The following is a 14,571-nucleotide window of genomic DNA, read 5'->3' on the forward strand; positions in this document are numbered from 1 at the left end:
AGAGCAGCCATCCAAAATGAATGAGGGAAAAAACACTTTCACCCTTTCCAGTATAGATCTTGGCATACCTCATCGGTAAGCTGTGTTAGAGGGGGTGATTTGTTTTTTGCTCTCATTCATTTCAGACGGTCACCTCACTTGAGGATTTTCTTTTTTTGCAAGATTCGGGCCAAAAAAGGTATGAGAGAGAGGGAGAGGAGAGAGGGCAAATTATTTTTTCCATAGCTGTCCCTCCTTAGGGGGTCACTTGGGATGGTAGCCTAAAAAAGGAGAGAGTGGGAGAAATAGGAAATTGTTTTGCGCCCCCTCTAGGCATAGCTCATCGACAAAAAATGCTCTCTTTCTCAATGATTTTTTAAGTTGGTGTCATTTATCCCTACAAATCTGTGAAAACAGATAAAAAGGGTAGTAAACTATAGGAGAAGGCCATATCCAATGGTTATGTGATGAGGCAAATTGATGCCAATGCTTAAATGAACTTGTCACATTGTCAAAACTATCATGTATAATTTTTTGGCATACTCATATCTTATATGTTCCTATCACATGCAACATTGTAGGAAATGGCTAGTAAATTTTTTGGGTTTTGACCAACCACTAATATAAGTTGGCTAGTTTATTTTTAGAAAAATAAAAATAAATGTTGTTCTCATGGGTCCAATTTCAATGAGCTAAGCAATTCCAATTTCAATGAGCTAAGAGATTTATATCAAAATTGCTTGGAATTTAGTATCGAGGGTGATGAAGTATGAAAGCATCAAAGAACTTGAATACAACCTTGACCAAGTGTATAAGTATGCTAGTAGGGTCATTAAAATTGATGTAATTAATAAGATGGAAAGGTGTAATTAATTAATTGATGTATATGTATGCTAGTAGGCTCATTCTACCAATCCTTAGATGGGAAAAACAAAGTTTTCTTCCACCTCACTGCTTTTGCATCATTATTTGTTTTTAAAAAAGCATCATTAGTTAAACAATCTAATTTTAAAAGTGGCTTTGAATGGCTTATCAATTTGAAGGTTGACTATTCATGGCAATGGAGAGGGTTTAGCACGAAGTCCAAGTTTGGACCCTTGGTTGTGATACTAGAAAGTATTAACCTCAGCCTTAAGGGTGCCCTTGGGTCTCAACCACATTAGTGCAAGTCCCTGTGGACCGGATTTTGATTCCTCACAAGTGGAAATCATCTGTTGCCAGATGAAGGGGAGCGCATCCAATGCCATTTTACAAAAATTGTAAATGAGGCCACATGAAAAGTTGATTGTTGGTTGCCATTTCCTTTTTGGGTGGAAACAATGGAGTGTAGTTCTCCGCTTGCTGGGGGATTCCCAAACCCAGTTCTCGAAAGAGCTCAAAACTCTAGTAGACTCCGCTATTAAAATCCTAGGGTGGTGGTTGACTCCTTTCATGGGGACCTGTTTGTTGCCTGACAAATCTCGATCCTTGGTGCATGGGGACTTGCTCTTAGAGAACGCTCTTGCATTGCCCACAAGGTTCATAGAGCATTTTCTGGTTGTATGATAGGAATAGACATGGGGACAAGGTCCGTTGGCATCATTGCAAGGTTCTCATTGTCTCCTATGGGATATGTAGGAGGCATACTCTCTTTCTATTGTTGAAGATGAAGCTACATACACGAAGCTCCTATTATCAAGGCTAAATGTTGCCCAAAAGCTTGATGTTAGCCTTGCAAATAGGATCCTTAAAAATATGCCAATCTTTGTAGAGTTGTTCAACAATGGCAATAGATTTTCCTGCATTGCTGTGTTGTTAGAAGATTCCAACCATGGGGAACACACTCTTATGCTGTTTAAAGTCGTCGAGCTTCAAGGATTAGATTGCGACGACCAAGCCACTCTAAATCCTAGAAAATGGTAGGCAATTCAACTAAGCTAATGTGTTGATAACTTTGCTAGCTGCCCATCAAATCATAGTATATAACTTTCTTAAACATTGACGTGTCGAAAACTTTCAAAGTGGCTCTTCACATTGAGGTGAAATTTATCAAAATTTACCAGCCTTGCCCCATCAACTTTGATGGATGGTAGCCTTTACGTGACTTGCAGCTTCTACTTGCCCCTGGAGCCTATTCAAGTGGGAGGGGCAGTTTGCTAACTAGGTGAAGTGCCAATTTCAAATTGGGTTCACGTGTGGCGATTTTGGAAGGAAAATCTGGTTGCTCTGCGAGTCCCTGATGTGGAGTAAAGGCCAATAGAAAAACATGGTTGCTGGTGAGCGTTGACAGGGAGTTTGTGGGTTGGCAAAACCACCCCTGTGGCGCATGATCGCGCCTAAGCTCTAAGGGCATGTTTCCACAGGCCGGGAGTGTGATGCCCAGATGTGCACCCGATGGTTGGATTGCCACCAGTAATCTGGGGCTACGCGCGAAAATTCAGGTGCGATGCTGGAACAGTGGAGGTGCAGACTCTGCAGTAGCAGGAGAGGAGCCCACCAAATTTGAGAGCAGAAGGTGTTGGAAGCGTTGCATGTCACGTTGAGCCGGCAAAGCTCCGGGTGTTGTGACAGTGAGCCTACCAAGCGCCACCCGAGTGCGAAGGCAACTAAGATCTGCGTGTGCGGGGGGGGCATTATGTGTGATCCCTGGGAGAGAGGCGCCCTAAGAGAGAGAGAGAGAGAGAGAGAGAGAGAGAGAGAAGAGAGGCGTCAAGGGAAAGGAAGTGCAAAATTTCAAAAGGGGTGCAACGGCAGGAAAGGGAGTGACGGAGGGAAACGGCAGGGTAACGGCAAGTAACGGCGGGCACGAAGGGGGGAAATAGAAAGGAACTTTGGGGGAATTTGGGATCCGATAGTTCTGTTTTTTTTTTTCAAAACCAAAAGGCCTTCTTAAGTTAATTTATGTTTTTGATGATCATCGCATTTATCTTCTTCTTCATTTTTCTATACACTTCCTCTGTTTTGTGTATACAACAGAAGAAGAAGAAGATCTCTGAGCTCTGTATCGCCATAGCCATAGCCATAGCCATCTCCATCCCCATCTCCATCTCCATCTCTAAGCTTTCCTCCTCCCCTTCCCCTCCCCTTTGCCATGCCCTAGCTTCCCCTCCCCCATGGATTCCAAGAAAATCCCCATTAGCCCCCGCCCCTCCTCCAGTCGCCGTGTCCTCGCTGGTAAACGCTCTGGCCCCGATGACTCCTCCAATTGTGTCAAGAAGCTCCTCAAACGTGAGATCAGCTGCACCGGCAACCGCGCCTTTAACTGTACCAACTCGCAGGAGAAGTTCCGCAACTTCCAGCTCCAGGTTTCGTCTCCTTCCCTCCTTTCTCTGCCGACTCTCCTCTGCTTTGTGGCGATCGGTTGTCCTCCGTCTGGGTTTTCCGGAAAGTGGAAGACCGAGTTTCGATTGCCCGCAAAATGTCGCATCCTCGATGCTGCTTGCCCAGCAGTCCTTTTAGAGTAAACGAGCGGTTCATTCTTTGTTCTGCTCTACTCCGGTTTAAGGAATCTCGTTAGCGAGGGCCTGTGCCATTTAGAACTTGACCCGTAGGTTGGGTGGCATGCATTTGTCCGACGTAATACATTACCAATGCAGCTTTCATTGTCCATGCCGTAATGATTTTAGGGTGTCTTGAGTTTTACTCAGTTGCGATCGCTAATTTTACTTATCAAGTCTCAAAGTAAAGCTGGCATTATTAATATGGATGTGGTTTACGGCATTGTAGTGTGGGAATGGCGCGACGCGTATAAGAATGACGATAAGTTTAGGCCTCGTACGTGTAATCGCCATCAGTAGGCGCGCCTTTTGGCTGCCATACTAAACAGGAGATCGTGTTGACATTTTCTTGGTTTCATATAGGGTTTTGTAGGCAAGTTTAACAAAAAGAACTGCATACATTATTTCCAACATTTTGAAACCAATTTACCTTCTGCTCGTTATTGCAGGAGGAATTCGATACATACGATCCCAAAGCACTGTGGTTCCTTCAGCTTCCTTTTTTGAAGAAGCCTTCAAAAATAATAGAAATTGTAGCTGCCAAGGACATAGTTTTTGCGTTGGCTCAATCAGGGGTGTGTGCTGCATTTAGCAGGGGTATGAACAAAGCTCATTTCAGTTTTAATTGCGATTCTGCTGAACACTGACACCGCAGAAGCTCACTTGAGTTTTCGTTGCTGTAACTGTGACACGGATTTTTGACCGAAACAATTCATGCAATGTATTATGTGTGGTCTTACTATTTTTCAGTTGTGCTTGCGTGACTGTTTTGGTATGTAGTGTTTGTCAACGAAAGTTTAGCGGTGGTCGTGAATGTATGTGAGTCATAGTCTGACTTGGAGCTGTACATCATTTGTGTTTTGGGTTTGGGCAGAAACGAACAGGAAGATCTGCTTTCTTAATATCAGCCCAGATGAGGTCATCCGAAGTCTATTCTACAACAAAAACAATGAGTCACTTATAACTGTTTCAGTATATGCATCTGATAACTTCAGCACATTGAAGTGCAGGACAACTCCAATACAGTACGGTGTCCCTATCCACACTGCAAATTTTTCTTAGTAACGAATTGCCATACTGTTCTCTTCCATAGGCTTTGATCTGCTCTCGAAATCTTCATTTAGACAAAAGCAATGATTTTCCCAAACATGGCTGTACTTGCAGATACATCCGTAGAGGCCAGCCAGATGCAGGTTTTGGTCTTTTTGGATCAGAGTCATTAAGGTGGCCTGGATTTGTTGAATTTGATGACGTGAATGGCAAGGTCCTAACTTATTCAGCCCAGGATGGGTATGGAATCTAAATTGTGGTTTATAATGAGATTGTCGGAACTATTATTGAAGCAATTGGTCTTTTTTAAGTTCCTCTCCTTTATCTATTAATTGATTGATTGATTTATTTTGGGATGGATGTTGGGGACATAATTATCAGAATTTATAAGGTTTTTGATTTGAAGAATTACACGATGTTGTACTCAATCCCTGATGATCATGTTCAAGAAATCAAGATCAGGTAATTGTCTTATCGTTGCTTCACACTGTCTTTGCAAGAACGTTGCTGGGTTATGCTGTTTCATTATTTGTGCTGAGACGCTACTGTGTGTTTGACATTCCAGCCCAGGGATTATGCTGCTGATCTATGACAGAGCAGCTGGTCATGTCCCTTTAAAAATCTTATCTATAGAGGATGGCACAGTCCTTAAAGACTTCAGGCACCTCTTACACAGAAACAAGAAAGTTGACTTCATTGAGCAGTTTAATGAGAAACTGCTTGTAAAGCAAGAAAATGAAAATCTCCAAATACTTGATGTAAGGGAGTAAGACATATTTATGGTTACCGATTGTGACTATTATGTATCTGAATTTTAAACTGATATACTTACGCAAGGCCTCTGCAATCTGGACAGGTCAGAAACTCCCAAATGACAGAAGTAAGCAGAACAGAGTTCATGACTCCATCTGCGTTCATATTCTTGTACGAGAATCAACTTTTTCTGACATTTCGAAATAGAACTGTTGTTGTTTGGAATTTTCGAGGAGAGTTGGTGACATCATTCGAAGACCATCTTTTGTGGCATCCAGACTGCAACACAAATAATATATATATTACCAGTGATCAGGATTTGATTATCTCTTATTGCAAGTCTCATCCCCATGAGTGTGCTGATGAGGAAAGAGGTATGTTTTCCAGATATTTTCAGTTTCGGTTAAGGTTTAACCATGTCTTGAAGTTGCAATTGACTTTTAATTGTGTCCTGCAGTTGGCTCTATAAACATTAGTAACATTCTCACTGGAAAGTGCCTTGCCAAAATACGAGCCACTGACGTTAATGTGAAGGTCAGCCCACGAGTGAGAGCAAACTCTTCTCTTATAAGGAGCTCTGTTAGAGAAGCTTTGGAGGACATAACTGCACTATTTTATGATGAAGAGAAGAATGAGATCTACACAGGAAACCGACACGGCCTTGTTCATGTCTGGTCGAATTGATCTTTTGAGCAGAGGCCTGCCTCGGTCTGTATGTATTTTAGAGACTATCAGTTGAATTTCTCAGGGAGTGCCAGAAATGTGGAATCCCATGCACAGAATTTTGGAAGTTCCTGGTAAGGCTTAATGAATCAACAAGCCGACATTCCTGATGTTGGCTTATGCTGGTTCAGGAAGGCACCTCTGAGGCGTGGCATGTTGAAGTCTGGCAGGTCTGAAGCCTATTTTGTCTGAAGAGGTTCAGCTGTGTGAACCTTGGCAATTTTGGCAACCCTGGCAATTTGTTCAGCCATCGGATTTAGCTGTAATTCTAAGCTTCCTCAGGTGTCCCAAACATGCAGAGGCGGTAATGAAGGCTGCAATGTAACAAGCATTCCCTTGATATATGACTTCCATATTTAGAGTGCGTGTTACTTGGGGGAGAATGGGCGAACCATTCTTGGCTCAATGATGGAAGCTATGTAAGTAAATTGGTGTAATAAAGTTATTGCTTCAGCTTGATCCTTGAGGGAAGTTTGAATCTGTGAGCCGTCATTCATTGCATTTATTGCCTTGGAATTTATACATAGTTTGAAATAACATTTTACATTGGCATTACTTATTTATTTTAGCATGTTCTGTACGACAGAAAGATTGAGCTCTGGTTTAACTGACCTTGTAAACCTGCTGCTATGCTAAAAGTTACCCCAGTAAGACTTCTTGGACCACCTGTGGTAGAGTTGATCCATTTGTAGAAGTACAGGTTCAAAGTTCTGTTGTCTGATGGGGGTTGTTCCCATATAAGTCGCACACAAGCAAGGTCGGCACATCCGGATTTCTGGTGTTCAGATTGAGCTGGCTGTTTTAGGGCATAATGCCTATGGTTAAAAGGTTTTTCCTGTGAACGGGCTGGGGAACGCATGTGGTAATTAATGTTGCTTTTCTTTTTGGGCGAGATGGCAGTTTAACCTTCTGATTTCTTTGGTGCATTTGAAGAATTAGTAGTGGCCTACTTTTTGGAATCTGGGGAAACATGACCAATCGGTGTTCCCCCCCCCTCTTGGCAAGATGGTATGCAAACCTTCCAAAAATACCAGTAACATTAACAATTTTCATCTTTCACTCTGTAAGGCTACTGTGGGATTCTCTTGGTTGATGAAGGTCATGATGAATTAAGAATCAGCTGAACTAGAGATTGGTCTCACAGATCATGTGTTGGATCTTGGATCTTGGATCTTTAGATGGCCAATCTTCCTTCTTGGTGGAAACTAGGAATTGTTTTAAAGCTAAAAAGTGATAATAAGCTTCCTCTAGATCGATCATCTTTTGGCAATTGAAAACTTTTCTTGACAGTGTTCTATCAAGCATTTTTTTATTAGACTACTGAACTGCAAGACTCGACATAGTTCTATCTGTTAGAAAACAGAAGGAAAGAATCACTCTAACCTCCAGCCAAGATCTCTCCCGCCCTAGCAACACTCAACTGAGAAAACTGATCACAGATACAATACTCACTCAGAGAAAACTTAGACACAGAGAGAATATATTCATCCACCGGATGGTGGGCAGAAAACTGGCTCCAGGGGAGCAATACAAAACTCAGCCAAGTGCTGAGACAAACTGAAGGAATTCTCTTTGTCAGAAGATGCCAAATCTGAGTGCACAGCACAGCCTAAATCAGAGGCTTTCTGTCTTGCACTGGATGGCTGAATGAAGGGAAGTGTGGGCCTTTTATAGGCACTGCCCAGGCCTGTTGGTCTGGCCGACCAGCAGGGTCGGTTCCCTGACTGGGGACCGACCAGGTCAGTCTGTAAAACCCGACCAGGGTCGGCCCTGGTCGGTGGCCCTGGTTGGACCGACTGGTCCTGCAACAGGCCCCTATAAAAGGGCGCCCTGTGCAGCCAGTCCATTGCCTCTAGGAAGGCATGGAGCCCCCCCCCCAAAATGCTGCTGTTTGCTGAGTCTCTCTTTCCCATCCCACCTTACCCTCACTGCCCCTTGTCCCCACAAAACGGGGGCTCACAGGTGGGAACAGTGAGTCTCTTAACACCCCCCCTCAATGTCACAACTGTGGGCCAATCCCCATGCGTTCGATGAGGTGCTCCATCTGTTCTCGAGGGAGTGCCTTCATGAAAAGGTCGGACAAATTGTCGGTGGTCGGGCAGTAGATAAGCTCGATCACGTCGTCGATGAGCTCCTCTCGAACAAAATGATAATGAACTTCGATGTGTTTGGTCCGCGCATGGTACACTGGATTCTTGGCAATAGCTGTGCCACTCTGATTGTCGCACATCAGCACTGTCGCATTCTCCTGACACACATCCATGTCCTCCAGAATCCACCGCAACCACAATGTCTCACAAGCGGTTGTACACGCGGCTCTGTACTCTGCCTCTGTAGATGAAAGGGATACTGTGGGTTGCTTCTTACTTAGCCAAGAGATGGCTCCAGATGTAAGTAAGAAACAATATCCTGTCGTCGACCTTCTGGTGTCCATATCACCTGCCCAATCACTGTCACAGAACCCGCCTAGTTCAATGCCTTTGGTGTAGCTGATCCCAAAGGTGCAAGTATCCTTCAGATACCTCAGCACACGTAAACCTGCATTCCAATGATTCTTCCTGGGAGAAGTAGAAAACTGACATAATAGCCCAACTGCATAACAAATATCAGGGCGCGTATTGGTAAGGTAAAGCAAACTTCCTACCAATCGTCGATACAAAAGAGTATCAACCAGCTCAGATGTGTCGTGAACACTTAGCTTCAGCCCGACCTCCATGGGAGTTAATGCTGTTCTGCAATCCTCCATCTGAAATCTCTTCAGAATTTCTCTGCAATATTTCTCCTGTGAAATGAAGATCCTGTCTTTAGCCTGCTTTACTTTAATCCCAAGGAAGTAATGTAATAACCCAAGGTCAGTCATCTCAAACTCAGACATGAGTAGCTCCTTGACTTGTGAAATCTTCTTGGCATGATCACCTGTCAAGATAAGATCATCAACATAGAGGATGAGTACCAATCGCAATCCCTTCTCAATGAACAAGTAAAGGTTTGCCTCAGAAGGACTCCGACTGAGCCCAATCTTCTGAAAGAATATATCAATCCTTTGGTACCAAGCTCTGGGGGCCTATTTCAGCCCGTATAACGCCTTCTTCAACCTGCAGACCTTTAATGGGGACACTGGATCCTGAAAGCCCGGTGGCTGCTCCACATATACCTCCTCCTCCAGGATCCCATTAAGGAATGCGGACTTCACATCCATTTGAAAAATAGGCCACTGGAATTGGGCAGCAAGGGCAATCACTGTCCGGATAGTAACCATGCGAGCTGTGGGAGCAAAAGTTTCATCAAAATCCATGCCTTCGGTTTGAGCAAAACCTTTTACTTATCCAAGCTGCCGTCAGATTTGTATTTGAGTTTGTATACCCACTTAGTGCCGATGACTTTCCGTCAAAGGGGCCTGGCCACTAAGTCCCATGTATGGTTCTTCAGAATAGCATCCATCTCTGCCTGCATGGCAGCCTGCCATTCGGGATTGTCTTTCGCCTCCGCAAAGGTTCTTGGCTCAACAATCTGAGCCACCAAAGCAACATTCACAGATGGGGTCTTTTGAAGACGTTGAGACCGACGCAATCTGGAACTGCTACTCTCAGGTAATGAGGTGACACGAGACTCTTCCAATGTCCGGAGGTACCATTGGGGCAACTTTTTTTGCTTCTCTGTGGGAGGAGGAATGGGAACTTCTGCTGGAACATCCTGCTCTTCCTGAGTATCGGGTGGAATATCAGCTTTTGATTCAGGCTTCTCCTCAATCTGAGGCTCCTCCTGGGGTTCAGGTTCTTTTTCCGCGAAGACAACATCACGACTGATGAGTATTTGCTTCTTTACTGGATCGAAGAGGCGGTAGGCCTTGGATTCTTCACTATACCCAACAAAGATACATGGTCTGCTTCGGGAATCAAGCTTGGTCCTATCTTCCTTGGGCACATGCACCCACGCGTTAGAACCAAAAATGCGGAGATGAGAAATAGAGGGCTTCTTACCATAAAATGCCTCATATGGAGTCTTGTCCTTGACGGCCTTCGTCTTGGTCCGGTTGAGAATGTGTACCGCTGTATTGATAGCTTCACTCCAATAGGCTTTAGAAAGATTTCCTCCCTCGGAGCATAGCAAGCCCTGTCTCAGTGGTGGTTCTATGCTTTCTCTCGGCTACCCCGTTTTGCTGAGAAGTATGTGCCGTGGTGAGTTGTCGCTTGATCCCATGCTTGCGACAAAATGTATTAAACTCACTTGAGGTGAATTCTCCCCCCCTGTCTGTGCGAAATGTCTTGACATCTTCCCCTGTCTCCTTTTCAACTCTAGCCTTCCAGTCTTTGAATTTCTCAAAAGCCTGAGACTTTTTAGCCAAACAATATACCCAAGTCATTCTACTAAAATCATCCACAAAGAGAAGTGAATACCTGGATCCTGCCCATGATGCAGTAGACATTGGACCACAAATGTCGGCGTGAACCAACTCAAGTGGTTTGCTGGCCCGAAACGAAGCTTCTTGTGGGAACTTATCCCTGTGCTGCTTGCCTTCAAGACAAGCCCTACAGCCATCATCCTTGCCTGTAATTGGTGGAAGTCCATCCACCATCTTTGACTTTGACATTTCAGCCAAGATTCCATAGCTGACGTGACCGAAGCGCTCATGCCAAAGTTTGGACTTTCCGTGATCATCATGAACCAACATTGCACTGAGACGGTACAGTCCATTCTCTTCAACACCCTGTGCCACCACTTGCCCACTCCCTTTGGATGTCACGGTGACCTTGCCATCTTGAAAAAGAACTGCCATGTTGTTTTTGTCCATCTGACTTACAGATAGTAAATTCTTGCAAAGGTCGGGTACATAAAGTACTCCAGAGATATCCTTCTCCTCACCCGCCGTGGTAATGAAAGGAATGCTACCTATGCCCTTCACAGGACATGTCCGGCTATCCCCAACAGAAACTTTGGAATCCGGGTGTGTACTGTCCATGGTTTTGAACCACGTCCTTCTGTTGGACATGTGCTTAGAAGCACCAGTGTCAACATACCAACCTTCTTTACCTTCACTAACTGCATAAGCTGAACAATGTTCACTGAGTAAGAATAACTGACCAGTTGTCACATTGGCAGAATCACTCTTAGGCTCTTCTTTGTTTTTGGCTTCTCTTTTCCGCTTTTGATCCGCCTTCTTCTTCCGGCATTCTTTGGCAGAGTGGCCAAGCTTTTCACAGTAAAAGCACTTCATTTTCTTCTTACGTTCAGCGTCCTCTGATTTCTTGGAATCCTTTGACTTGCCTTTGCCAGGCTTGTCTTTGGCAACCAATGCCTTTTCGTCGGTTTGCGTAAAGAGTTTCTCTCGGGCCTCCTCCTGAAGTAGGAGTGGACAAAGCTCCTCAAAGTTGATTGGCTTTGTCCGTTGACCTGCAGTGACCGTAGTCACAAAACTTTTGAAACTCCGTGGCAACTTGTGGAGTGTGAGTAATGCTAATTGACTCGAGTCCACCTTCTGACCAACCGCTGCGAGCTGGTCCCGCACAACTTTCACCTTCGTCAGATGATCATGAACACTATCACCCTCATTCATATCAAGGTTATAAAGCTGATGATGCAATGTGATGATACGAGCTGTATTATCGGTTTCATACAGCTCCTTCAGTATGGTCCACGCCTCTGAAGACGTTTTTGCCAACTGGATATGAGGAATAACAGAATCTGCTGTCGTGCCTATAAGCATTGCTAAGGCCTGAGCATCCCTCTCCTCCCATGCACAGAGTTCATCTGCATCTGCTTCAGCTAGAACTTCACCTCTCTTGTCCACAATATCCTCCAGCTTTTCTTCAGTACCATTGACAATCTTCCACAACCTTCGTGCCAACAGATGGCTTCGGATCTTGACTTTCCAGATTGGAAAGTTTGTACCATCAAGCTTTCCAGCTTCACCGAAATCAGGGATAAATGAAGAAGGAAGATGACTGGAGAAGGAGGAAGGATGAGCAATGGATGTAGAGGCTTCTGATCGCTGATCCATCTCGGTGAATAGCTACAGAACTTGAAAAACTGAAACAGAAATAAATGAACTGACCTTCTGTACTGAACTGAGCTGAAAACAGAGTTGCCTTACAGCCAAGGACCTCCTTCCTTCAGAGAGTGTTATTGATGAGGAAGAGTCGGGAGCCTATGGCTCTGATACCATGTTAGAAAATAGAAGGAAAGAATCACTCTAACCTCCAGCCAAGATCTCTCCTGCTCTAGCAACACTCAACTCAGAAAACTGATCACAGATACAATACTCACTCAGAGAAAACTTAGACAGAGAGAGAATATATTCATCCACCGGATGGTGGGCAGAAAACTAGCTCCAGGGGAGCAATACAAAACTCAGCCAAGTGCTGAGACAAACTGAAGGAATTCTCTCTGTCAGAAGATGCCAAATCTGAGTGCCAGCACAGCCTAAATCAGAGGCTTTCTGTCTTGCACTGGATGGCTGAATGAAGGGAAGTGTGGGCCTTTTATAGGCACTGCCCAGGCCTGTTGGTCTGGCCGACCAGCAGGGTCGGTTCCCTGACTGGGGACCGACCAGGTCAGTCTGTAAAACCGACCAGGGTCATCCCTGGTCGGTGGCCCTGGTTGGACCGACTGGTCCTGCAACAAGTCCCTATAAAAGGGCGCCCTGTGCAGCTAGTCCATTGCCTCTAGGAAGGCATGGAGCCCCCCCCCCCCAAAATGCTGCTGTTTGCTGAGTCTCTCTTTCCCATCCCACCTTACCCTCACTGCCCCTTGTCTCCACAAAACAGGGGCTCACAGGTGGGAATAGTGAGTCTCTAACACTATCAAACATTTCTCTTTATTAAGTCATGGAGCCATTTCAGGAAGTGCCGAATGAACTGCATAACCCCCTAGATAGAGCATCTTTTAGCCCTTGAAAAGTGCTCCTCTTGACATTTGTTCTATCAAAAGTTTCTCTCTCTCTTTATCAGCTCATGTACCATTTCAGCTGTGTGACTACCCTTAATAATCAGGTTAACTAAATAAAAAATCAAACTTCTTGACATTGACAAGATAATGCCATTTTGAGATATCTATGAGATGAGCTCACGACATCTTCATGAATGTCGGGTACCTCGATAGGTCTTTGTCTTGCTAGAGGTTATGACAACTCCGCTTTTCCTTTTGTGGTTTTATTGCTACACAGACTATCAAATAGAAGAGAAGTACAAGTTAATAGTTATTGATCTTCAAACTTTTACATTAATACATGATAACTCATTTGCATTGTGTAGGGGTTAAAGGCCACTGTACCTTGATCCCAGTTATGTAAAATACTCAAATAGATATATATGTGGATGAAATAGAAGATTAGGGTACTTCGCACCCATCAAAACTTCTCTCAAGCTCCCTCTCTTCCTCTCAGCTTCCGTTGTGTCCTCACAATTGGTATTAGAGCTTGGTAGTAGAGCCTAGCGGTAGCGTGAGCAGCCCGGTGGTGTGAAGATAGTGGGAGAGAAGGAAGGACTCTCACTTGCGGCTTTCTTACATACACAATGGGGGAATACACACAAAGGTGGAGGCTAAAAACAGTTTTCCTCTTCTTAGTTGTGAAAGCCAAAAGAACTCTAGTACAAAGAAATAGAAGAACCCTATATGTGGGTCTCAAACCAAACTTAGCTAACTAAGGTGGCATACCAACTGAGCCATGAACTAGAGTACATAAGGATAGCTGTAATCCAACTATTATTCATGGGCGGTGTATCAACCGCATCTGTAGCTAACAAGTCGGTGACATAAATGCACAACGGTCACCCTGGCATATCACGAGTGGAGCTCGATATCTCAACACTCCCCCATGAGCTCAATCCCAAATCTTGCACACCAAGCATGTCTCTGAACTTGCGTAGCTTCTCTGCGTCCAATGCCTTCGTCAATATGTCAGCTACTTGATCCTCTGCGTTGACATAAACTAGATCAATAAGACCTAGTAAAACCTTCTCCCCCACATAGTGATAATGCACCTCAATGTTCTTTGTTCTATCATGATAGACTGGGTTATTTGCCAAGTGTATACTAATGTTGTCATAATAAATGACAACTGGCCCATTTGTAGACTAATGCATATCATAAAGTAGCTTATGCAACCAAGCTACCTCACATGTAGCCATTGCTGCACCCTTGTACTCATCCTCTGTGCTCGACAAGGCAACTATAGGCTGTTTCTTATTGCTCCAAGTGACTGCAGCACTCCCAAAAGAGAACACATATTCACTGGTAGATCTTCTATCAGAAATACTACCAGCCCAATCAGCATCAGTGTATCCATGCGACTGTATCTGAACCCCAGTAAAATAGTCCATACTACAATGTGGACTTCACATACCTGAGTATGCGTCTAGCCACATCCAAATGCAGTTTCCTTGGAGCATGCATAAACTGACTTACCACTCCGACAACATAGCTCAAATCTAGCTTGGTAATAGTCATATAAATCAAACTTCCTACTATGCATTTGTACATAGTAGGGTCTTCCAGAAGCTCACCTGCATCTGCTCAGCTTCACATTCTGCTCCAAAGGAATTGAAATAGGCTTACAGCCTGTCATCCCATATTTGGATAGCATGTCCAATCC

General features: G+C 44.3%; 1 protein-coding gene across 1 annotated transcript; it reads left to right on the forward strand.

The window, feature by feature from the left end:
* Positions 1 to 2,891: 2,891 nt before the first annotated feature.
* On the forward strand, positions 2,892 to 6,438 carry LOC147880592 (uncharacterized). Its single transcript, XM_087370961.1, has 8 exons — positions 2,892 to 3,263; positions 3,905 to 4,052; positions 4,330 to 4,480; positions 4,620 to 4,745; positions 4,887 to 4,967; positions 5,071 to 5,263; positions 5,362 to 5,632; positions 5,716 to 6,438. Exons 1-8 carry the CDS (start codon positions 3,072 to 3,074, stop codon positions 5,940 to 5,942), a joined length of 1,389 nt encoding a protein of 462 aa, XP_087227087.1. The 5' UTR covers positions 2,892 to 3,071; the 3' UTR covers positions 5,943 to 6,438.
* The last annotated feature ends 8,133 nt before the right edge of the window (positions 6,439 to 14,571 follow it).

The sequence above is a fragment of the Dipteris shenzhenensis genome, chromosome 32, assembly GCF_047967505.1.
Source record: "Dipteris shenzhenensis isolate YYH24624 ecotype China chromosome 32, Dip_SZ_1.0, whole genome shotgun sequence".
Taxonomy (NCBI): domain Eukaryota; kingdom Viridiplantae; phylum Streptophyta; class Polypodiopsida; order Gleicheniales; family Dipteridaceae; genus Dipteris; species Dipteris shenzhenensis.

Coding starts and splice junctions, on each gene's coding strand:
- LOC147880592 (XM_087370961.1), top strand. CDS start 3,072: ATGGATTCCAAGAAAATCCCCATTAGCCCCCGCCCCTCCTCCAGTCGC. Junction 4,053..4,329: donor GTGTGCTGCATTTAGCAGGG/GTATGAACAAAG, acceptor GGGTTTGGGCAG/AAACGAACAGGAAGATCTGC. Junction 4,968..5,070: donor GTTCAAGAAATCAAGATCAG/GTAATTGTCTTA, acceptor TTGACATTCCAG/CCCAGGGATTATGCTGCTGA.